Here is a 24,252-nt window from a genome sequence, read left to right on the forward strand (position 1 = left end):
TTGTTCCCATCACTTTCCACCCAAGCACAGGACGTACAGGACAGGCAATAGCCAAGCTACTGCAAAGTTGTAATGACACAGATTTGGTCCATCATGAAGGTTGGTCATAAAAAGGGAAATCATAAGGATATACGCTGAAAACAAAGGTGAATGGACTGAAATAGCCTATGTGACTTTAGAGTTGGTGTCGTGTAGCTGCAGTGATTGCGGTGGTTTCAGCTGGGCAGTAGGAGCCTGTCAGTTGGCTTCGGGATGTTGTTGAACCCAACCCTCAAACACGGAGCAGTGCAGACCTCCTGAAGAACACGTAGCCGCTTCTGCGGGGCTACCTGTTAGGGAAGGGCTTTGTCTGAGGAGGTTATCTCACCCTCCAGCTGGGAGAGTGAGTGATGGTCGTGCTACGGAGTGGTAGGGAAAACAAAATAAATCAGCTGGGTTTGTGTGCTGCTGGAGACAAATGGAACGCTGCAGTCAAGAATTACCTTAAATCCCCTGTTATCACTGCATATACTGTTATTTGGTAATTCAGCCTGCTGTGAAAATCTTTGCTATAGTAAAATTTGATTCCTGAAATTACTTTGTCCTTGTGGGAATATTGTGCAACATTCTCTTTTATATCCTGTGTTAGCAGGCAATGCTTTAACACGGTTAAAGTGCTGGCCTGCTCCTGGGGGAGATGGGAGCTGCACAGTATTTGGTTTGTTAACGTCTGAGAAATTCTTGCTTTCTGCAATGTGCCATGACCAGACTTTGATATTTTTTTCTTCTTTTCTTTATCTTATAGCTGAGCGTGCTAGAGTGGGCTTGGCACCGCTGCCTGGAATGAAGGGAACTGATTACATTAATGCCTCTTATATCATGGTGAGGAAGCCAACACCTAATTACAAAGTAAAATCAATTCTAAGGTGCTAAATACCAGATGCCTGTAATTGTCTTAATTCTGTATGTAATGGCTGTGTATTAACAGATGAGATTTTAACACCTTCCCCATAACGTAAAGCTATTAACTGTGTTTTATTAAAGATTGTTGCCTAAAAAAATTAAATACAAGATGCATTTAGGTGGAATGTGTATTTCCATGAGATACAGTCAAATAAATACTGGGATTTAGAGTAAATGAAAACAACAGAGACTCTGCAGGATGGAAATGGAGTTACAAAATTATAGTCTGTGTGAAAATATTGTGGAATAAAATGAAATAGGGTCATTATGTGTCCCCAAAGATAAAATTAATGCTCTAAAACTGTTGAAGGCAGTAAGTAACTGCGGTTTGTTTTGCTGCAAAAGGGCTACTACAGGAGTAACGAGTTCATCATAACCCAACATCCACTGCCACATACAACTAAAGATTTCTGGCGAATGATCTGGGATCACAACGCACAGATCATCGTCATGCTGCCGGACAACCAGAGCCTGGTGAGTGAGACACTTCCCTCCCTGTGCCTTGCGGCAGTCGCTCAGCCCAGCAGGCAACCCATGTAGATACATGCTATGGCTATTTCAGGCTGGAAAGAAAAAACATTTTTTGGGCCATCTTCTCAAACTTTGCCCTAAGCTTGGCACAAATAGATAAATTCCTAAGTGTGGAGCCTGTTTTCTACTCTTTCTTTCTGCCCTCACCCTTGGCAAAGACAGCATAAACTGCAGTGAGTTGGAGCAGACCATGGTGCTTCCAGGCAGCATGCTGCCGATGACAGCTCTGCGAAGCTCCTGTGGGTTACCCGGCTGGCAGGATGTAAGGCAGTGAGGTTACTGTCTGGCCAGGGCCATGGGTAAGGACTTTGACAGGAGCAGAAATACAAAGCAGGGGCATTAGGATAAGTCAGTTGTTTCCAGGGGGGTTAAGACTAAAACCACGCAAGACTTAAGGCTGGGAAAGGTTACAAAAGTTATTTTTGATGTAAGCAAAAAGCAAACGTGTATGTTAATTTAAGTGGAAATAACGAGAAGAGAGAAGCAAGTGACACAGGTGAAGTGCTAATCACTGCTTCCAGATTTACTAGCATGTCTCAAGAGGGCAGGACAAAAAGGATTAGGAACTAAATGGTTCATTTTTTCTTGCATGCATAACTGAGATGCAGAGACAGCTGTAGCTGAGAACGGTAGAGAAACCACCTCCACTACAGCAGGAAAATAGCAGTCATGAGGGGCTACTAAAGAGGCAGCAGTCGATATGCTTCCTGCGTGCAGTGTGATGAAAGGGATTGCAGGCACTGCAAGGCAAAAAGTGTTCAGAGAAATACGATTGAATCAGAAAGTACTAACAAAATGAAAGCATGTCAGGTAGAAATGAAGAGGCTGCTCTTGTCTTTACAAGTCTGTGGACTAGCTCAGCAGAACATCAGTGATTTAAAAGGCAAAGGAGGAGCACCGGCCTATACCATATCCCTTGCAAGTACACCTGGTGCCTGCTTTCATCTTCATGGTGCCCAGCGTGGAGGTTGGCTAGCAGGGCATTAGCACCCTTGTGTTGGCTCAGTGTTTGGTTTGGTTTGGTTTGTGTTGTGTTGGCTGCCAAGGAGGGGACGAACAGAGCTGGGACAGCATCAAGGTGACAAATGTTTAATGCCAAAGGATGAGACCATAATGCCTGCTGTGAGAACCTGTCACATTGAAAAACAGGTCACTTCCACAGCATTTAGCAATGTTACGTGGGTTGCTGGTGCCTCTGCACACTGAGGGTGGAATTTGCAGAGCACTCAATACTTAGGATCCTAGGTCCTGTTTTCAGGACTGTTTTTGTTTAAGACAGAAGTCCCAACAGTGTCTTGCATATCGTGTGCATGAAGGCTCCAGGCCCACAGAAATAAGCCTGTTTTTAGAGACGTTCATGGCTGCAGAGGGATGAAGTGGGTTCATAGCTCATGTTTTCTCATGAGTTTGGGTGTCTTCTTTCTTCCTCATTCTTCCCTCCACCTCTAAAAATTCCACTCCTAAGTATACATAACTCTTCTACCTAGACCTGATCCACAGACCTTCCACTAATACCCCTGAGTTTTGGATTAGGCCACAAAAATATAAATTAAAATAATAAGCAATTAATTATTAAAGGTTAATGATTTTTTTCTAAACAGGTGTCTGCCTTTCATGCAAAACTGTCTAGGCAGGAGGTAATAAAGCCTGGGATATAATACAAAGGTTAAGTACGAGTGAGGTAAGATAACCATTTCCCTATGAAACCAATTAAAAAGCAGACGTTACCTGTTTGGACACACAAAGGAGGGATCTGGCAGGCTTACTACTAGTAGACTAATAGTAGGTTGCTTTTAGACAAAAAGGGCTTGTAGAGATCAGCTTCTGATCATCGCTATTTATCAAACCGATTTTTTGATCCGCTGGATTTCTCAGTCACACACAAGGTGTGTGAAAGGCTGCAACAGTGTGTTGTTTTGTTCCTCCAGGCAGAAGATGAGTTTGTGTACTGGCCAAGTCGCGAGGAATCCATGAACTGTGAGGCCTTTACTGTGACCCTTATCAGCAAAGACAGACTGTGCCTCTCTAATGAAGAGCAAATTATCATCCATGACTTTATCCTTGAAGCTACCCAGGTAAAATAAACCTCCAAACGTGGATCTTGGCTCTTCTCCAAAATGTTGTTGATATCATTTAAATATGACAAATGATGAGTTCACAAACAATTTTGAAAACTATTTACTTGTAAATGCCCATGAATGCATGTTGCTCACTAGGAAAGGTGTTCTTGTTGGCTCCTTCCCCCTCTCACATTTTCTACTTCAGGTAGATTTTTCTAGCTAGTGAGGCTGTCGTATTTAATGTGTGAATATTTGAAAGTGAAGACGCTGATTTTCATTCAGAAATTGCAAAAGTAGATGGAATTATTCTTTGTAAACTACACCAAGGTTTATTGTCCTATTCGTGCTTATAAATGTCAATATTTATAGTGTAATTATTCGGGGTGTTAAGGGTGGTTTGCTTATTAAGCACATTTCTTTTGAGCCACAAGCCTATCTCTAGTTTGGTATTGGAATTGCAGCTGGATTTTGCTGCAAAACATTGGTTTGCAAGCCCTTTTAAATTTAGATTCCTTGATTACTCTTCTCTTGTTTGGCTTTTAAGGTATTGGCTCAGAGAGGGTGTATATGGATATAGGCTCTGAAATGAAATATAAAATCTTCATTAACTAAACATTTTGTTAAAGTTGCATTATTTTAGGGTGTTCACTATTAAAGGGCTGCTATAGAGCTGTGCATCTTTATACATGGAGTGGATAAATGTTAAAGTAGCTAATGCCGAGGCTGGTTTTTCATTTCAGGACGACTACGTTCTGGAGGTCCGCCACTTTCAGTGTCCTAAATGGCCAAACCCAGATGCTCCCATAAGCAGTACCTTTGAACTTATCAATGTAATCAAGGAAGAGGCCTTAACAAGGGATGGCCCCACCATAGTTCATGATGAGTATGTCTTTTTTTTTTTTTCTTGCTTTGTCTGCATTTTGGATTCTTTTGTACATGGAGATATCCCATACAGATTCTACAACAGGTTTCACAAGCCAGCAGAGCCCTGGTTTAGGTAAGGCTTTGAGCAGCCTGGTAAGGGCTTACGGAAACCACTTTCAAAACAGCCCTGAGCTCCTGTCTGATAACTGAGGTTTAACATGCCAGGTGAGGCATAGAGCAAGCTCAGCTTAGCAGTGTCTCAGTACGAGCAGCAGTGTCTTGTGAAAAAGAGCCTAGGTTATCTGAGAGCAGATTTATTTTCCTTCCTTCTGCTTCCCCCAAAACACTCCAAGGGGCCCACATGGTGCCAAATGGAAGTAGCCTGCTAACACAGGGCCAGCATGCCCCAACACTCATCTCTTTTGTCGTGTAATGGTGAGCATTGTCTTGCCAGCTATGCTTGAATGCCCAGTTATTTAAGATACTAAATACTGCATTGAATGTTATTGCTTTGCACACATCATGGAGCTGCAAAATACTGTTACTGTGAAACCGAAGCCTCGGTCTAACAGGGCTGTTTTTGGAAGGAGCTGTTTCCTGGTGGGCACAGTGCTTCGTGGAGTCATTCTGCCATTAAAATCCCAAGGAAGCCTGATTTCTGACACTGCTTGAGTCACCCGTAGAGCAAACACCAAGCCAGCATAAACAACTGCTACCCCTTCAAGCCTCCTGCACTCAAGTCTATTATACCTTCTGCCTTTGCTACAAAGCAGAGTTAGTGGAAAAGACATAGAAATCTTAACCTTATGTACAAAAATGTTATTAGCATACTCTGGTATTTCAGAGGTCAGATCAGCCTTTGTGCTGATGTGTGATTGCGTGCTGATATCTGCTGTTGCAGAAAGAGCTTTCACTTCACATCAGCGTGTGCTGCTGCAACAGGTTTTTCCCAGCACACTCCACCAAATGGTGCCTTGGACTGCAGGAGGTGGTTTTTCTCCCACTGTTTCCTGCCTTGCTAATGCACAGTGTGAGCTCTGTTGGCTTTTCCCAGCACTTATTAATTCCAGGCTAGTTTTTAATATTCATGCTTTGGGTAGTCTGAAGTGAGGTTTTGCTGCTCTTGCAGTACTTAAGATTATGTTTTACAAAATTGGAACCATTATTGATTTGGGCATTTCATGCTAGACCAAAAAAAAAAAATAAAAATTATTCAAAATCACATTTCTAACAAGTTGCTGAGTCATTCTTTCTGTAAATTGCTTTTTTGGTTTATTTGTCATATTCAATGATTTTACTTTTATGCCTAATACATAATGTGGATTCTGCTTTTTACTGAAGCCTGAGCAAATGTAGCTGAAAACAAAAATTTCCCTTTACTACATGCAACTACTGTATCACATAATCCACTAGTAATTAAAACTGCAGATTAATTCCAAATATATGAATTTGCAGATACTAAATGCATGTGGTATTTAGGAAGTACATGGTGGAATGAACTCGATAACAGCAAGTAGTTCAGAAATTCCAACTGGAGACAGTTGTCAAGAACTTTAAATATAACTGCCCATATGTAGGCAACTAGATGAAAATTTGTTGCATAATTTCAGAGAGAAAAGCCTTCAGATTGTTGGGAGCTGGCAGTAATCAACTCAAGTAGAAACGGAGCCATTAGGCCCCAAGAGGCCTTCAGTTGTGTCCCACCAGGCCCATGCACTAGACACTTTGTCCGCTGTCCCTGTAGATGATCAGTCGCAGCCATCTCTGTAGTTCTACAGAAGCCCTGCTTCTTCTGGAGACTTTTCATCAAAAATAGCAGGTCTATTGTGATCTGATTTCTGCTTCCAATTTCTAGGCAAATTGAGTTTGCAAAAATCATACGAAATTAAGTCAGCATATGTCTTGATTTCCACAGGAATGTTGTAAAAAATCCTAGTGGTAATCGTATTGTACCAGATGGCAGCGCAGTACTTGCCGATTATTTAAGTTTTCATGTAGAGTTCTCCAAACAGTTTGCAGAGTAAATCAGCACCAATGTCCCCTTTTACAGGTTGGGACATTTAGACACAGACTTTCTCAAAGTCACGGAGTAGACTTCACAAAACCAGGACAGAATTTCAGTCTCCTGAATATCAGGAGAGCAGAGCTCAGTTGAGGGTCCTCAGAAGCAGTTACGAGCCCCTGTTGCTTAAGATCCTTCATCCCTTACCCCACAACTGCACGCATGTTTCAAGCATACCCCCAGACTTAGCAGCAGAAAGGTTTCTACCTGGCCAATTGTCTCGAGGACACACTCTGAGTCATTCTCCTGATGAGTAACCATTGCTCAGGTTCTCATTAAATGACAGCCCAGCTCAATTTGTCAGAATCCCTAATGTCTTTTGGGTGCCCAACGTGGGAATGTTGCATTTTGGTTATGAATCGGACCTAAGGAGGACTTCAAGGTGCCCCATTTCCTTGTGAGCACCTCATATCCCTGTTAGTTTTATATAATTGCCTGATGCAGAGGAAGAGGCAAGCCACATTTCTTTCTAATCATTTATGTTTTGCTTGAGCTCCCACTAATGAATTTAAAATACACTCGGCTACAATGCAGATGCTTTCAGTACATGTGGCATGTGAGAACTGATTTCATTTTTATACTCTGCAAGCTGGGTGTTTTTAAATGGCTCACATTCTTCTGCTGATACAGTTCTTCATATTGAATACTGCAGATATCCTGAAATGACTAGTGTACCATCAAATGTCTTTTTTTTTTTTTTTTTTAATTAAAATGACTAAAAAATAGCCAGTGTAAAGCAAGCATTTACTAGATATAAAGACGAGCTATGGCAATCAAATAAGACTATACCGACATTTTCCTAGCTCTTTGTCAATGTGCCCCGGTATTTTTCTGAGGATCTTATCCTTTTGGTGTGGTTTTTCAGGTATGGAGCTGTGTCAGCGGGAACGCTATGTGCCCTTACCACTCTGTCCCAGCAGCTGGAGAATGAAAATGCTGTCGATGTTTTCCAGGTGGCAAAGATGATAAATCTTATGCGGCCTGGAGTATTTACAGACATTGTAAGTTTTTAAATGGGATATAAATGGAGAGTTTACAAGGTTTTCATTTGAGACCAAAAGCATGAACTGAAACATGTATTGTGTATATTATCAAGTCTATTGCTTCTGCTACCAAGCAGAAGTTGCATTGGGCTTTTTTTTTATATATATATTATTGTCATTTTTTATAAACCTCAAGCCTGCAGTCTCTGATTTGCAATTAAGCTTATTTTGCACACAGCAAGGGGGCCAGTGCTCAGGCAGGCCTTTCAGCTTGTCAGCACTCCCCTGCCAGCCCTGTAAGTTGTGATCCAAAGGGTGCAGCAGGGCAGGGAATGCTGAGGGGAGGAAAACCTTCAGCACAGGAGCTCTTCAGTCTGCGTGCACCAAGAGCCCTTGGCAGGGCGTGCATGGCTCTGCCTGTACGAGGGAACAGCCTGGGGCTGAGCTGTGGGCTCAGATGTTGTCCTGCACTCCTGTATCGTTTAAGCATTAGTCCCACCTCTAGCAGTTTTGCCCCAGGTAGTGTTCGTCCAGCTAAGGTCTGTATGGATGGAGGTGTGGGGCCTTACCTCATTCTGTTTGCTATATTCCCAGCCTGTTGGGCCTTCCCAGAGATAACCCCAAAGGTGGGTTTGGCCATAACTCAGTGTTTGGGGCACACTGATCTGCTGATGCCTTGGAACTGAGAAGCTGTAGATGCCTCCTTCCTCTGTCCTCATTCCTCCTCTTGGAATTTAAGCCAACCACTGATCTAACACATTTATGTGTTTAGAACTTGTGTGTGGAACAATTATCAAGGAATTGACACATTGAATTCATGGTATGAAATCATAAAATGTGCACAAATTGTATGGTGTTTTTTAAAATCAGCATGGTAATGGAATAAAGATGAAAATAAGGGAACTGGATGTACGCCCTCGTTGCTGGAAAAATAGTAATGATGTTGTAGGGCTTCTGCAACCTGCTGTTTGGTTTGTTATATTGTTCCAGCCATTCTGCAGTGTCCTTATAGTATCTGTGGAAAGACTTCTTTTTCTTCAGTGGGCAGTAGATCAGGAATAATACAATCTACTCAAAACTGAGATTTTGAGGTGACAAGGTTAAGATAGATTAACACAGATAATTACTCTTAAGTATTTCTCTTTTCTTTTACATATGCTTCTAGTAACAAATATCTGTGTCCTTTCCAAGAAATGCCCAATTTAACTGCCTCTCACTTACGTACACCGGAAGGATTGAAATAACTTGTCCTTTCTTTTCCAGGAGCAGTACCAGTTTCTTTATAAGGCGATGCTAAGCTTGGTCAGCACTAAGGAAAATGGAAACGGTCCCATGACACTGGACAAAAATGGTGCTGTGATGGCCAGTGATGAGTCAGATCCCGCAGAAAGCATGGAGTCTCTTGTCTAATTGGAAACCTGAAAAGGCACTTAATTTGTAGAACTTCTGAAGACTGAGCGAACTTTTTTGAGGCCTTTTTTGCCAGACTCTAGGTTATACAATAACCCAATTACTTTTTTACACTGATAAAAGTTTTGATATTTATTTTTTGCCATTTTATGTCTTAATGGTATCCTACTGAGCATTTGCACCTCTGTTTATTTCACACAGTGAAACGCAATTTTATCTAGTTTGCACTATATGATCAGTGTTACTGCCTATAATATTCTAATACAAAACAAGCCCTGATGTGACATTCCATGACAACAAACATGCTTTTTTCTGTTTCGTTTAAATGCAGTGAAGTTTTGCTAACTACAGTGACCCTTGAATCTTAAATCTTGAATGCTAGGCCAGGTGGATTCTTTCTACGACAGATACTGTACCCCTTCATACCATATTTATTATTTTAATTATCATGTCACAGTTTTGGTAATGGTATTTTGCATTCCAATGGAGTGGATGAGCAGTGTTCATCCTTTCTTGACAAAACGTGGCAGGTGATTATTAGCTACAGTGAAGGTGTAATAGCCTTGTGGAGCGGAAACAATTATTTCTGTATTGTTTCGCATTGCTGTTTGTACACTTACAGACATAAGACTTGCTTCACATGGAATATACAAATTGCATACAATATAATTATAAATTAGATACGATTCATATGTGGGACACAGTGATAGGTTTTGAACATACAGTTCCAAAGTTTCCCCGTTTACTCAGAAAAATGTCAATTTTAGCTTTTTAACCGGCCCCGTAATGGGAAAGTATTTTGTTTTTATTTTCTTCAGAGCCAATACAGTAAGAAATCTACTATAACCCAAAATCAGACCTGTTTTCAGATATATCGAAGGTAGCAATATTTTACATTACTAAGCTATTCAATATTTTAAACACATTAATTTCCTTACTATTTCTTCAATATGACCTCACACCTAATGGTATGTTACATGATGACAGGCGTTTCTTAATTTCATAACTGTTAGATGCCATTTTTACAGGTGTGTAATTTTCATACTTTAGTGCTAAAACATAAAGTACTGATCCATATTTACTGGTGAAGCAAACTAATAAAAAAACTACCTATAAAGTTCCATTCTCCCTCTTTTTTTTTTGCCCGACTAATTCTTTAGCACAAACCTAGTTTATTGTGTTTTCCCTCCCACACCACTGAAGTGTTTTTCCCCCAGATTCTATAAATAATTTGAATTACTGTTTGGAGCATTTAATTATACATTCTTATTGGCTCCCTTTTGTATTTGGTTGCAATTCAACAAGGCTCATCCTTATTTAACACAAGAAGTAAGCACATACTTAATTCTCCTGAGAGATAAAGTTAGTCATGTCCTTCATAGCTGTGCTGAGTAGGGAGGGGTTATTGAATCTGCCTTGAGAACGAACTGTGTCGTTTCAACCACCCTGACGTTTGGTATACAGTTACAGACACTATCCCATATTTATGGCATTAATTTCTTCTAAATTTCAACTGCACAAAACCTGCATTGTATGCTTCAGGACTTGTCTAATTATTACAGCATATATTTCATTTAATGTAAAACCATCAATTTCTGCCAGTCCGGCCTTGCTAGGATACAGAAATGTGGCAAGGCAAAGCCCACTTCTTCTGTCGGAGGGGAGGGCGAGGAGGAAGCTTAGCTAAGAGGAAGGTTCTGTGGATTTTTTATACAGAAGGAAGCTGAAAGTGGAATTTATACCGAGTGTAGGCATTTTGGTTGAGAACCTCATGAGGTACAAACTGAGAGCAGAGGAGCTACATGAACTGGTATGTACTAACAGCTGGCCTTTTATTTTTAATAAGGGAAAGATTTCCTATTGTGGATGCACTTGATTAATTCCAACACCAATATATTTAAGCGTTCATCAGCAACCTTTTACATAGTTACCTTTTACTTAATCAATTTGTTGAATTCCCTTGATACAAGTGGTCCAAATAACTGCTAATGCTGAACAGTGGAATATATCCATGGTTTCTCTAAGGAAATCCCATGTCCAGCACTGGCTAGTCCAAATAAAAGATGTGCAAAATGTTCCAAAGGAATGCTTTGTAGTTTGCATCTCCTTGCCCTGGGACAGCCCCACACCGGGTGAGTCAGTTTACGTGTGGTAGGAGATGAGTTGGGCTCTCCGGTCGCTGCAGCCCAGTGAGGAGGAGGAGTTGTTGCAGTAAGTTTTCAGGCACCGCTGCCTGCCAGGAAGGTTTTGCCAGGGGTGTGCTGAGCAGTGCGTGCTGGCACGAGGCTGCTGAGCCCCCCTTGTGCCCCCAGCTGTGATCCCAACCCCAGGCAATTCTAGCCGGTACGGGGGATTTTGTTCAGTTCAACCTGAAGTGTTTAAGTTCCTGGGGAGGTATAGAGAGAAGGAATGAGTTCAGACCCTTACAAGAGCAAAGTGACACAAAGATTACTGCAGGCATCGAGAGGGCTGGATTTGCTCAGTACTTTTAGCTGATTACTTTTCATTTCAGTGGCATGATGGAAGATAACTGTGGTTCATGACACGCTGTCTGAATACCCTTGGTTTAATCCCTTACCTTCTCACGAGTTTTAAAAATCAATGAAGGAAGGCTGTGGGGTTGAACTTCGGTAGATGCTTTGGAAATTCATGTATTTGCATTGGCATTTTCCCACATCTGAAACACTTGCTTGGGGCTTAATCCATGAGGAAGTAATTTACACTGATGTTGTATGACTTCTCCATGGATTTTTTCTTAGGGGGGGATTAAGCTGTGTGTTAAGAGCTGTGTTAACAGTCAGATAACCAATAGATGATGCATTCGGCTTGAAGTGGATGAAGCTAGGAATTGCTTGTAAAGGTCAGGATTAGGAGCGCGTTAGAGACAAATCTGTCGTGCTGTAAGCAGCTGCAGTCCTGCTCTCCTCCATGGACTTGCCCCTCTTTCCCTGGGACTGCAGAAGGGCTGAACGTGTTGTGTTCAGAGGTCTGCGCTTGCAGCACCCCACTGAGATGCTCTGGGGTCTGTCTGGCCAAGCCCCACACTGCGCGTCGCAGCCCTGCTTTCGCCACACCAACCCCTGCACTGTAGCCATGTCTTGGCATTTGCTCAGGACGTTTTTCAAGCATCAGAAGCTCCCAGGCAATGTGCAGGCCTGCAAATTAGGACTGCCCAAGTGTATCCCCGTAAAATGTCCTCAGCAACAGCCCTGAGGAATAAGGAAGCACTGGATGGAAGCGTGTGTGCATGTGTGTCAACATTTCTATGATATGATTTCTCCATCTCTTGCATGTGTTTGCACCTGCAGACCATGTGAAAGACAGAAAAGACTTCTATGTGTCGAGCCCATAAAAATAGCCAAGCTTTCCAAGAAGGAATGCTTGGAAGGCAGCTGTGTCATAGCAACATCTGAAACTGGTGACACTCCTGGACATGAGTGATGTGGCATTGACTTGGCATGGGCAGGAGGTGCTGGGAGGGCCGGTAGGACTGCCCGGACACACAGGCTGATTCTTCAGCAAGACTAAGCTCTAAAGTCTTTCCCTTCAAAGCAGCATTTGTCCTTAGTATTTCAAAGCGTCTGTTCCCAAATCTGCATTTAGGAACAGGAAAAAAGTAATCCCAAACCCTTGACCTACTTCCCGTGTGCGACTGCTTCCGTGCTGTGGGTCTGTTCGAGGTTAGTGGAATCCTTCACAGGATCTGCAACATTTCAGTTGTTTTTTCCAGTTTCTGACTGCTTGAATTGCTTGAACCCCAAGTGATGTATTGGAACATTAGGAGAAGACTCTTTGTGAAACAGCACAATTGCCTTCTTAGTAATCTTTTTTTTTTTTTTTTTTTTTAAGCTGATATATTTTATTTAAAAGCTAAAAATATAGATATCAATTCTACCAAAGATACATACTACTAATTCTCAGCAAAACAAAACCAACTTAATTTACAAAATAAAATAAAATGTAGTTGTCTTAAAGATTTAGCAATCTTTCTCAAATTCATGTCTTTGGACATCAAATCCTGCGTTCTGAAGTTTATGTTCAAATGGTGCCAGTGAATTTTTATATGAAGGGAAAATGCTGATTTGTTAATCCACTGCATTGCTTTTTCTTTTCTCTTTTTTTTTTTTTTTTTAATTTTTGGCAGACGTAATTCAACTCTTATTGTTACCCCTTTGCTTTTCTTCTCTTTGTTGCCATTCTAACAATGTGAACTGCATTGGCTTTACTTATCAAAGGAGAAGGAATGCAAAGATAGAGAAAGAGAAGGAACTGTAATGAAGAGATTTGGCCTCTACTTTGTCTTAGCTGTTAAACTGTTTTTAGTGTTTTTGTTAACTATTTGCAAAGGGAAGCATTTTCTACAGAGGATAATTAATTTCAAGAAAAATATCTTGAGTTTTAAGAATAAGCGTCTCCAAAAGAGGAGATAGTCAATTTTATACAATGTCACAACTCTCCAACATTTGGGGTAGTGACTTTTTTTGTTGTGTTAGAACATTTGAAACTAGCAAGCAGCCATTGTTTCTAAAGACCTAAGCATTCGTGTCTACTCATATTTTCTTTTCCTTCATTTTTAAATAGCGAAACCATTAAAACTGTAAATATTTTGTTGCTTGGATAAGCATCTTCTGGGAACTTTGTATCTATGGTATATAATCATAGAATTTTATATTTTCATATAAAGCTAATTTTTTTCTAGTTTCACCTCCTTCCTAGTTCTGTGGTGGCTATGTGAATACATACCTTCTGTGTATCAAGGTAGTGAGACACCATCATCACACTCCAAAAAGATTTCCACACATGTCATTTCTTTGGGGCAGTGATTGTGAAAGTTGGATTTTTTTTTCGATTCCATTGTCAGTGTGTGCAATAGGAATTAGACTTAGCCAGTCACTGGATACGTTTGTCTCATTGATCCATTCAGAAAAAAAAAAAAAAATGTGGTGTTTGCTTTTGGGACAGGGTGGGAGGGAGTATTTTGAGGGAGATTTTTTGTTTTGTTTTGTTTGTTTTGGGTTTTTTTGTAACTTGAAGGATCTTCTTTTTGTTATGTTTAAAACTATATCAAATCATTCTATTATAGTGTTATTTAATATGTAAATTGTATTGCTATACATAAAATAAAGTATGGTTTTTGATGTATTTACAGACTTCTTCCTTATTTGCATCAAATACACATAGAGAACAGATGCGCAAGTCAGTATTTCATTGTCCCAGGCGTGCAGGAAGAATGATGAGATCCGAGGCCTGCTTTAATTAGGTCTCAAATTTCCAAGGAGGACTCATCTGGGAGCTGTCTCTCAGTCACTTGTCAGTGCAGATCGCTGCCCCTGTCCTAATTGTCTCAGGCTATCAGAGTGTATCAGAGAGCTTCCCTTCCCTCTCCGTGACTGGTCACCCCTCTGGTCACTGCTGTGACCCCATCAAAATCCCAAAAAAGGATTGTTACCCCCAGCTCCTTGGGCTGTGCTGTTCCCTGGATCTAATTCTGGTGTACCAGCAGATGGCTGCCCGGAGGATGAGGGGCTTTCACCCAGCCCCTTCACCGGGTTCACCATGGTCACCTGCACGTCCTGGTGCCGTGGTAGGGAAGGCAGAAGTGTTCATCCCCGTCACAGCCAGACAGGGAGGGAGGGACAGATGTTCCGAATCCTAGAGACAAAGCAGCAAATGTTCCCCATGGAGCATTAGAAGTCATGCCCAGCCGCCGCATCCAGCCGGGAGCCCTCTGGAGCGGGTGCGTTGTGCCGGCAGCGCTCAGCATTTTGTGACAGGAACTCGACAGCTCCGTGTGCCGCCTCCTGTGTTGATCCTGGTTGTGTGTGTTACTTATTTTGTTATTCTTGTGGGAAAACCACTTGGGTTTGTGGATCTCACCCTGGCGCCAGCAGCCAGCAGTGCAGGCCTGTGGTAGGCACCGCAGCTGCAGGGGAGCCATCTCTGTGGTGCCATGGCAGTACTTGGGTACAGCACCCGTAACTGGCGTTGCTTGGTGGCACAAAATGGCTGGATAAACTCAGTCCCCTGCACCCCTGCCTGCCTTTGTGCTGCTGCAGTCCCACCTCTCAGACACGCTGTGGTGCTGTGGTTGACAGGGCAAAAACAGGGGCCGAGGACGCCGGACAGGGCCTGTGACTCGCGTGACATGGCAGCACCCTCAGTCACAGCCCGCTGGCTCCTGCAGCCCCCTGGCTTCCCGCAGCCTGCCCCAGCCCTTGCTCCAGGGCATGGCCCCACACCACAGCCAGACAACGGCCCCAAGCCCACAGGCCCCATGCTGAAAGCCCTGCAGCAGTCCCGAACAGGGAGGCCCTGAGCTCCTGAGCTGTCCCCTGCTGGGCCGCATGGGTGGGACGGGAGGGCAGGGGGGAGGCAAAGCCTTGGAAAAAGTCTCTGCTTGTGCTGGGGAAAGTGCTGGCTGGGACCTATATCGCATGGAAGCATACAGTAAGTAGTTCATTAATACTTTGGCACCAAAGATAGGATTTACTAGCACTTCCCACCCCTAACAATACGTCTGAATTAATTGCCGGTATCAGGAGATCCCAACTTCTTCTATACTAAATAGCTAATGAGTTTAGCCTTTAAGGCTTGCAGAGGCTGCTAGCAGTCATGCTAAGCAGGCACAAATAATAGCAGCATTTTATAAAATGGATTCAAATGCCAGAAGGTGTACTTTCAAGACCTTTTGCGAAAATAAAAATAATTTTGATCAATGGTTCGGTCCCAATCCTGTTAATGTGGCCACTTGAAGCACCACGCAGGGCTCCGTGTGCTGGCGTGTCACCACCACCTGCTGGCAGTTGCCTTATTGATCGCTTGTGGTTTCTGTTTCCCCTTTGCTGCCAATCAATGGTTTTGATGTCTTTCTGACTCTGTAATGCTTTAAGAAGCAACGCTTCACAAAGAAATCTTTCCTGACACTGTGTTCAATTAATGTGACAGTCACTGGGCTCGCTTTTCTTTTCTAAAGTTGTTATCTTCCTTATGTCTTGAAATCCTTGTTTAGGAGTTGACATCTGCTTTACTGGTGTTTTATGTTGTTTTTGAATTTTGAAAAGATTTTGCGTTTCAGTTCCATGTCTCTTGTGGGAGCAGCTTCCAGTACTTCATATTTTGCTATCTGTGAGCTTTCTGTATGGCTCGTAATTTCTGTCATACCTAAATTAAAATCCTGTTGGTCTTACATCCCATACCACAAGCTATTCTTACACAATAGCTAATCATAAACACTTTGTTCTTCTATCTAAGGAGCTGCTGAAAGAGAAAGCTTCTGAGTCAACATCAAAAGAAAGCCAGAAGGCATGTGTGTGTTGTCTTGGAAGGATAGCGTTACTGGCTAGCAGCCTAAGGCTTGATGGAAGGGAATGTGGCACAACCCTCCACCAGCGATTTTTTCCTGCTTTTATGCTCCAGAAGCACGCCGCAGCTGATAGGTGAAGGCAGCAGGCTCTGCCTGTACAGGCCGCTGTGTAAAGGGGGTGTTTCTCTGCACCATTTAGGCACTAAGGGGCCCGCTTTCCCTGGGTCCCTCGGGGGCTGACCCCAGCAGCCAGGAGGGGGCAAAACTAAAGCTTTTCCTCCCCAGGAACAGGGCCTGGAGTGGGTTTGATGGGTGGCTGGTGTCTACTTTTAGTACTGTTCCACAAACTGTTGCTGCTCTGACTATAGATCCCAGGCACGTAGCGAAGGCAGTGCGCAGCCTTCTTAGCTGTAGCCACACTGGCCCTCATCAGCCAGACCTGCAGGAATGACACTGAGGCAAGAGGGAACATCCAAATAAAAGGCAGGCACTGCAAGACATCCTGTGTAGACTCTTGAAAAGTACTTCTGTGTCCTAATAGAGGAACTGTGGTTTCTCAGCCAGCCATGCACCACACAGGCCCGCAGGCCCTGCCTGCACCACCTCCACGTGGTGTTACGCCTCAGTAGCACAGTAACAACGCCGACCTGCCCGGCCTCTACTGGCCCACGCTGACCCCTCACTGGGCAGCCAGCAGGCTGTGGGACATGGATGAAGAGTTCACAGTCTGCTCCAGTACAAAATCTGCCGCAGAGTCACTTAAGATGGCTGGTGTGTTGTTGTCTTTTGGTTGAGGCCCTTCCTCCCTTCAGACAGACATTTAGCAGGACAGGAAAACCTGGCGGCAATGACGACTGCTATGAATTTTGTAGAATGAGACTTGGGAGGATGGGGGGGGGAGTGGAGAGCTATTTCAAATAATATCCATTTGGCCCATGGCGTAGCAAACTCCGTAATTCAGCACTAGAGCTCTGCGATGCTGTGTGCCCTTTCTGCAGGAGAGGAAGAGTGCAAGGCTCCTCGTTTCCTTGCTGGGGAGAAAAGCAAGGGGAGAGCTGACGAGCTTGATTGCAGGATAAAATGAGATCTGTAGCGTTCTCTCTGCCAACACATGGGAGGAAAATGATGACCTCTGGGATCAAGCCTAGTTGTTTTCTTTCCGCAAAGCCGTTTCTCCCTGGTGCACCAGAGGGACGAAATAGGGCTGTCCTGGATGTACCAGATAAATGAGCAATTTCTTGTAACAAGGTGCTTACCAGGTTTCATCAGCAGACGATCAAGAAGAATAGAAAACCATAGAAAAACAATAAATTGACGCCTTCATTATGTGCAGCCTGATGGGCCCATCAGCACCACACAGCTTTGCCCTCCAGGAATTCATCCTCACAGGCTTAAACCACGATCTTTAAGGGCATTGCCTCGGTGTAGGAACTGTGGGACAAACTCTGGTCCCAATCTTCAAAGAACACTGTTTCTAAGCTGCGGTTTTAATTTAAAATAACATTTAATGTCATTTCAATTAAATCATTTCATTCATGATACTGTCAGCTGACACTTGTAGGGCACACCAGGTTGCAGAACACCGTGTGTTAAAAAGCCACAGGTGGGACTGTGACCTGAACGAGTTCTTGCTATTGTAGCTGTAATACAGCAAGCTGTATGAAAACAGGTGACAAAGTAAAAGGGTTAAGCTATGTAACACTTTGCTTAGCTGGCTATAAAAAAGGTGAGCACACTTTGCAACTAGCAAAGAACGTCCTTAGTTGTGCTTAATACCAGCCTTCAAGCTGAAAAACACCATTAGTGGGGGAAAAAATCATAAAAGCTCTTAAAAGTTCAGTAGCTTATGTTAGGAAAGGCTCTGCCTTCTGAATTTTAGTGCCTTAAATAAGCTTCCTTATTACTTAAACCTCTTACTTTGAGCCTGTTAGACACAGACATACGTTGTGCCTTTGCCAGAAAGTCTCCCAGTGACCTGTAAATTGATTGCAGCTTGTAAAATTGGCTATAAGTAAATCCTAGCTCTTCTTTTTTATTTTTTTTTTCTTTTTTTCTTTTTTTTTTCCTTTTTCTGAAGTAAAAAGGATGCAGGTGTCTTGTCTCCTGTTAGGTTCTATGCTCTGTATGCAGTTCAGAAACGCTATTGATTGCACAGCATCTAAGATGTAGTACCTGAAATGTATAGCAGTCGGCTCTTGTATTATGAAGCTGATTGTTTTCATTGACAATGCCACTACATAACATAAAAATTTAATTCTCAAATGTTGTTTTTATGAAATCTGATGGTTTGTGCAGTCATCCCAAATACAATAGATGGGGTCTAATTCACCTGGTATCACCCGATAGGGCTACGTATCTCATGGCAGTCTATCACGTAAGGTACTGCAAAGAATGAGGAGCACCAGTAATGTACCTCCTTGGTTTCACATAGGATATTGGTAGCAAGTTTTACAGCATTTGTTTATCTCAGTGCTGTGTTCATAATTTAGAAGTGCAATTAAAAATGCCTTGGTATCTTTCTTGTGCCATAGCCAACCCGTGTGTCAGTATGTCTTCATACCACTCACTCAGTCAACTGGATGAACGTTTTGTGACTAACAAAATGTTACTCACAAAACTGGCAAAAGTTACTGGCAAGAGTAACTGAGTCGAGCCCACGTGGCCAGATGAGCAGAGCGCTGTCGCGCCAGAGTTTTCTCATTTTGCCCAAATTCTCTTCCTTGTTTCCCAGCTTCAGACACGGGCACCTGGTCAGCAAGGGCTCAGCACCTTGCAGGCCCAGCAAAGAGCCGTGACTGGTCTCTGATCCATCGGCTTGAACAGGACTTGACACACGGCGTTGTGCTGGTAGCCGTGGGAATCAGAAGATTAAGTACAGAACTGCCAAAAAAGTGTATTGAGCAGGAGTTCATCACATAAAAGGTATGACAAAAATAAAAAAGAATAAGCTCCAACATGACAAGTGGAAAGAACACGGTCAGTTAATAGAAATGGCATAAAGTTGGTCAAATTACCCTGAAGTTCGCAAATAAAGGATAATAGCAGCTCTCCTCTGCCCCTACACCTACTTTTTATGCCCTTATTTCTTTCATGAGGCTCGTTTTTATGCTCCTGCTGCTGTACATAACTGGGCCGCAGCCTGTGTTCCACTGGATGATAAAGGTAATTTTGATCACGAACTCACGGATTCATGGCACAAAGTGTTCACCCAGTCCGATGGCTCCCTCCTGGTTTTCAGATTGTTTGAAATATTTTTGGGGGAAGCCGTATTCCCACAGACGTTATACTAGCTTAGGAAAGTCCATTCTCTCAGAACAGGCGTGAAAACCCACTGCTACAGGCACCTTGACCTGGAATTTGTTATTAATAGGCAGATGATCATGGCCTTGGCAATGAAGAGCCCTGAGCAGGGCTGATGTCCTCCTGAGCACACAGCCACCCCTGCCCCAATTTCAGGCTGAATCATCTCTCATCCTCTTAGACTATACAGTGGATTCTTTCCAAAATAGCGAGCAAAGCCCCATTATGTTATTTCCTTCTTACTAAGCCCAAAAAGCATGTTCCAAAAAGGTAATATTAACTTTGGCAATTGGATTCCTTGCCTTTGGAGCTCTTATTCCACATTCTGCCTGCACTTACAGGGACTTCAATCTTTATCGATTTTCCTGTGCCACCTCTCAGCATCCTGCCCAGGCAGCATGATGCATTAACTTTCCGTATAATGAATATTCCTCTTTGGTCCCGTACTCTGAAATACACTCCTGTCTGAATGAGATTTCAACGGTCTGCATTGCTGATTTTCAGCTGCATGCCACAGCCCTTGTTTTTCACAGGCTGGCAATACCAAAAGAGCCCTCTAGACCCAGAGAGATTGCTTTTAACACAGTCGCTGTTTTCTAGGAGGTGTGGGGAGGAGAGCCTTCATATTTTTTAGACTGGTTGCAACGATAACATTATTAAAGCTATTTTCCACCTTGCAAGAAAGTTATCTGATGGTGATATTGTTCCTGCCTTTTAAACTAATTTTATTTCAGTATGGTACATTTGCAGTCGTCATAATCCTATTGTTGCATGCCATTCCCAGTATAATGAATGGAAAATACTATTGCTTGGGGAAGGGGTTTGTGCTGCGTTTTGTGGAGGTGTTTTTATTTATTTATTTATTTATTTATTTATTTATTATTTTATTATTTTTTATTTTATCTACTGCTATAGTATCTGAGCTAATTTATTCTCTAAAATCCCTCCTATCCACTGCTTTGTTGCGTTCAGTTGCCAGTAAAGGAGGCAAGTTACTTTTGCAAAGCAATATGAAGAAAGTCCTACAGCTCTTCTGCTAAAGGCAGGCTGCATCCCCGCTGCCAGGCTGTAACGCTATGGTCGGTTCCTTCATGCTGGGTTTGGGAAACAGTGGCACTATGCCCATTGCCTCTGTAGGGTGGCACCTCCATACTGGGGACACCCATGGTCTTCTTGAGCTGAAGGGCACCAGATCTATCTCCAAGCAGAATCCCAGATATTTTATTTTGATCTTAACATCTTGCTGGATTTTAAAAATCCCTTTCAACATGTGTAAAATAGGATGACAATCGGCCATGGCCAGGGGATGCCATGTAGCCCCATGTGCCTGTGCAATGCTGGTGCAAACCATTTGCCACGAAGCCATAGTTGCCTCTGCCCAACTCAAATCCTCAGCTTCCTAACAAAGCAACGGCAGAAGAAAAATAAATTCCTCTCTCCTGCCACTCGAGTTCCAGCTGATCCATCTCCTACCTACAGAAGGGTCTTGCCAAGAATAAGCAAATGCTAAGAGACAAAATAGCACTAAAAAAGTGATCTCCTATTATATGCCCGTTCCTGTCACATTTCCTTTTGTAACAGTTAATAAGAATTAATAGATACTTTCACAAATAGGTCTCAATTGTTGTAGGCGATTACAGGGTTCAGCAGGTTGCTTATTACCGCAGCATAGCATTATCTGCTGATGAGCTTGCGACCCTTGTTTTCCTTATCTGTTCGGAGCTTATGTTATCTATTAATGATTTATGAGCTAACCTCATTATAAGGTTGTAGGACGGCGTGTGACAGATTACAGCACAAACAGGCAGTACTCTGGCACTAAGAAGTTTCTCCGTGCAGCTAATCCCAGCTTCATTACGCCGTCTTCGTTTAGATTTTATCACGCACGGGTCTGTCCTGGGGGCCCCTGCTTCCTCCTGAGAGCAAGAAGCCGTGCACTGCGTTGCCCACGTGGTGAAGACACCAGCATCTCACATCCATGCCAGCCAGGCTCTCAGCGGCTTTATTTCATTGCAATGGGCACAACGTAAAGCATTAAACCTCCAGGTAGAGGCACTCGCTGCAAAATGGCCAGAGACCTTGCCAAAGAAGGAATGGTCGTGGTTCCTTTCCTGATGGAAAGCTTAAGGAAAAAAAATGGCTGATGCTCAAATCTTTCATTTTTCACACCAGTACCTTCCCAGCACTCTCTAAATAGCAAGCCAACCATTTATTTTTATTTTTATTTTTATTTTTATTTTTATTTTTATTTTTATTTTTATTTTTATTTTTATTTTTATTTTTATTTTTATTTTTATTTTTATTTTTATTTTTTTACAAAATCCTCTGTACTTTAATGTTTTCTTGCCTGTTCTCCCTCAAAGGGTGTGACACAAGCGCTGACATCTGTGAGTGCTCAGCTGCAATAGCTGACTTAGTGACAATTCATAGCAAAGCTGGAAAAATTAGCTTGTTCACAAAGAGTGGCACAGGCATTCGAGGGGCACACGTGCTCATTAAAGCCAGCTTTCTGAATTCAGGACCGCACACCTTCCCTCGGAGCCCTGCAGGCAGGAGGCTCTCTCAGGACACCCAGCCACAGCAGCTGCTCTGGGCAGGTTCTCAAGGCAAAAACCTGGACTTCTCTGAAGCTCCTGGCAAAGTTCATTTTGACTTTAGCAGAGCCAAGATTTTACTGTTACCGTATCACTAATCTCTTGGCTTTCGGCATTACTGCTTTTTTTTTTTTTTTTTTTTCCCTGAGCAATTTTAGGCATATCTGTTCCAGTCTTCTTACAAAGACGTTTATGATGAACAGCAATTACTCGGTTGTAGTGGTATCCTGGGACCTTACCTGTGGTGGACCCATGGGCATTGCCAGAGACAGTGTGTGGATGCATAATAAAGAGCCAGGTTTGCTATTTGTTTATGTATGATGCTCTTTACTTTATCCTCAGACATTAACACCAACAAGTTTAAGCTGAGGAATAAACACAAAGCTTGGTGTGCACACCCTTCTCCCCTCCCACCCCTCACTGGCTTCAGAAAAGAGCCTTTGGGTGATGAGCCAGCAGCAATGGAGGTGAGCTGAAGTCCTTTAGAAGTTGTCTTTGCTGAGTCACTGTGGGTCTCCCCCATTGTGCATCTTCAGAAAGATGAGATGGAAGAGCTCCTGGCCTGTATGACTCCAGAGTTACTGTTCCAAGTGAAATTAGCTGGGTCTGTATTTATTAAAAATACCCAGTTCCCTTACTGAATGAATTCCTACAGTTTATTTCCTTCATTTGGCCTCTTATTTTAAATGAATGTTATACCTAACTCTATGCTGTATCTGCAGAGGGAGATGTGCCCCCAAAATATTATTAATATATATATATTATTCAATGAACAAGCACATTACATTCAGGATTATGTTTTTGGGAGGTACCTTCAGCACCTTGTCATGATGTACCTTGCAACTTTCTGCATGCCGTGTGGGACTGGGGCCAAGGATTCCAACACATCCACAATACTTCCTACAATTAAAACCCACAGGCTCTACACCTGAACAGAGACTGAGATGTTCTCATCACTCGACTGTGCTTCCTCTAGCGCAGGGACAGCAGTCCCTTCTAAGAGGCTAGAACATCCAATTCAAAGTATATAAAAGTTATGAAGTGCCCATTTTAAATAGAACTGGGGAAGCATAATTTTAATCAGCCCTGTTTGATTATTGCAGTTGGCACAACGTGTAAGAAGGTACCACAAATTATTTTGAGAGATTAGCCAATTATGGAGAGCCATTTCCAGAGAGGAAATTTAGGGCATCTCCCTAACTGCTTGATTTATATGAGAGTCCATATTTTAGCAACAGATCGCTTGATTGCCTATATAAACTCGTTTCATTTTGGTTGCTCTAAATACAATAAAATTTTAATTAAATAAGCAGCTCTATGAATAATAGAACCTGGTTTCCTATGGATTTGAGTTGGAGGAAAAAATAACCTACATGGAGCTTCTGACATCTATTAAGGGGTAAGCTCTCTTTACAGCCTTTCTTCCTCCCTGCATAGCCATCCATTGCCCCAAAACTTTTAGGACAGCACTGACTTTGGGGCTAGCAGTCTTGGTGTCACACTTAGTGTCAATTTGTCAACATGAAGAAAGAGATGTTAAGGAAAGGTGTGCATGTGTGTGTGCAGGTACCTACATGCAGAACATGACTGTGCAAACCTCATTTAATTAGATAAACATTTTCCTTTAAAAAAGCTGATATAAATTGATGCAACTTTCCAGCTTTTGCTAGAGTCATGTCCATTTTCAGTAACTGACAATCCAACCAGCAACAAATAACCTTCTGTGATATGATTTAATGAAGAAAATGAATGATATTCCCTCATTTTCTCATTCCTTAGACTGTATTTCTTTTCTTATATTTCTGTCTGAGCTTACTGCTTCATCTTTGCGAAGAAAATCTCCTCTACTGCATTACTGCTAAGCTGAACCATAAAGGGCAGAACTCCAAGCGTTGACCCTTTTCATGTCAATGGCAGCACTGACAGTTTTAGCCAGTTATTTCAAAGCCTGGACTCTACCGTGCTGTCCATAACTCTGATCGCAAATAGAGCTCTGTTCAGCAAAGACAAAGATACCCAATTGGGCAAGGAAATTTGAGGATGTTGTTAGAACTTGCCGTTATTTTAATATTTTAAACTGACAGCATTTGGAAACCAACTTGAAAGCTCGGATTTAAATTCACCTGCCTTTCTGTGCCTTAGGCTACGAAATGGGTTCAGACAAACAGCCAACTACAAACAACGTCATGTAGGACTTTGTAGT

At 42.5% G+C, this 24,252-nt stretch overlaps 1 protein-coding gene across 1 annotated transcript in view; it reads left to right on the forward strand.

The window, feature by feature from the left end:
* The window catches only part of PTPRG (protein tyrosine phosphatase receptor type G), a gene marked incomplete at its 5' end in the record, with an annotated part of 400,948 nt that extends 387,163 nt beyond the window's left edge, over positions 1-13,785 (forward strand). The window contains 6 exons of the mRNA XM_084292446.1: positions 785-861; positions 1,288-1,416; positions 3,402-3,548; positions 4,274-4,416; positions 7,325-7,460; positions 8,706-13,785. Coding sequence (XP_084148572.1) covers positions 785-861; positions 1,288-1,416; positions 3,402-3,548; positions 4,274-4,416; positions 7,325-7,460; positions 8,706-8,852 — 779 coding nt within the window. The 3' untranslated portion in view covers positions 8,853-13,785. The remainder of the gene's footprint in view (positions 1-784; positions 862-1,287; positions 1,417-3,401; positions 3,549-4,273; positions 4,417-7,324; positions 7,461-8,705) is intronic.
* Between the last annotated feature and the right edge of the window lie 10,467 nt (positions 13,786-24,252).

The sequence above is a fragment of the Netta rufina genome (assembly GCF_964035555.1).
Source record: "Netta rufina genome assembly, chromosome: 10".
Lineage (NCBI taxonomy): Eukaryota > Metazoa > Chordata > Aves > Anseriformes > Anatidae > Netta > Netta rufina.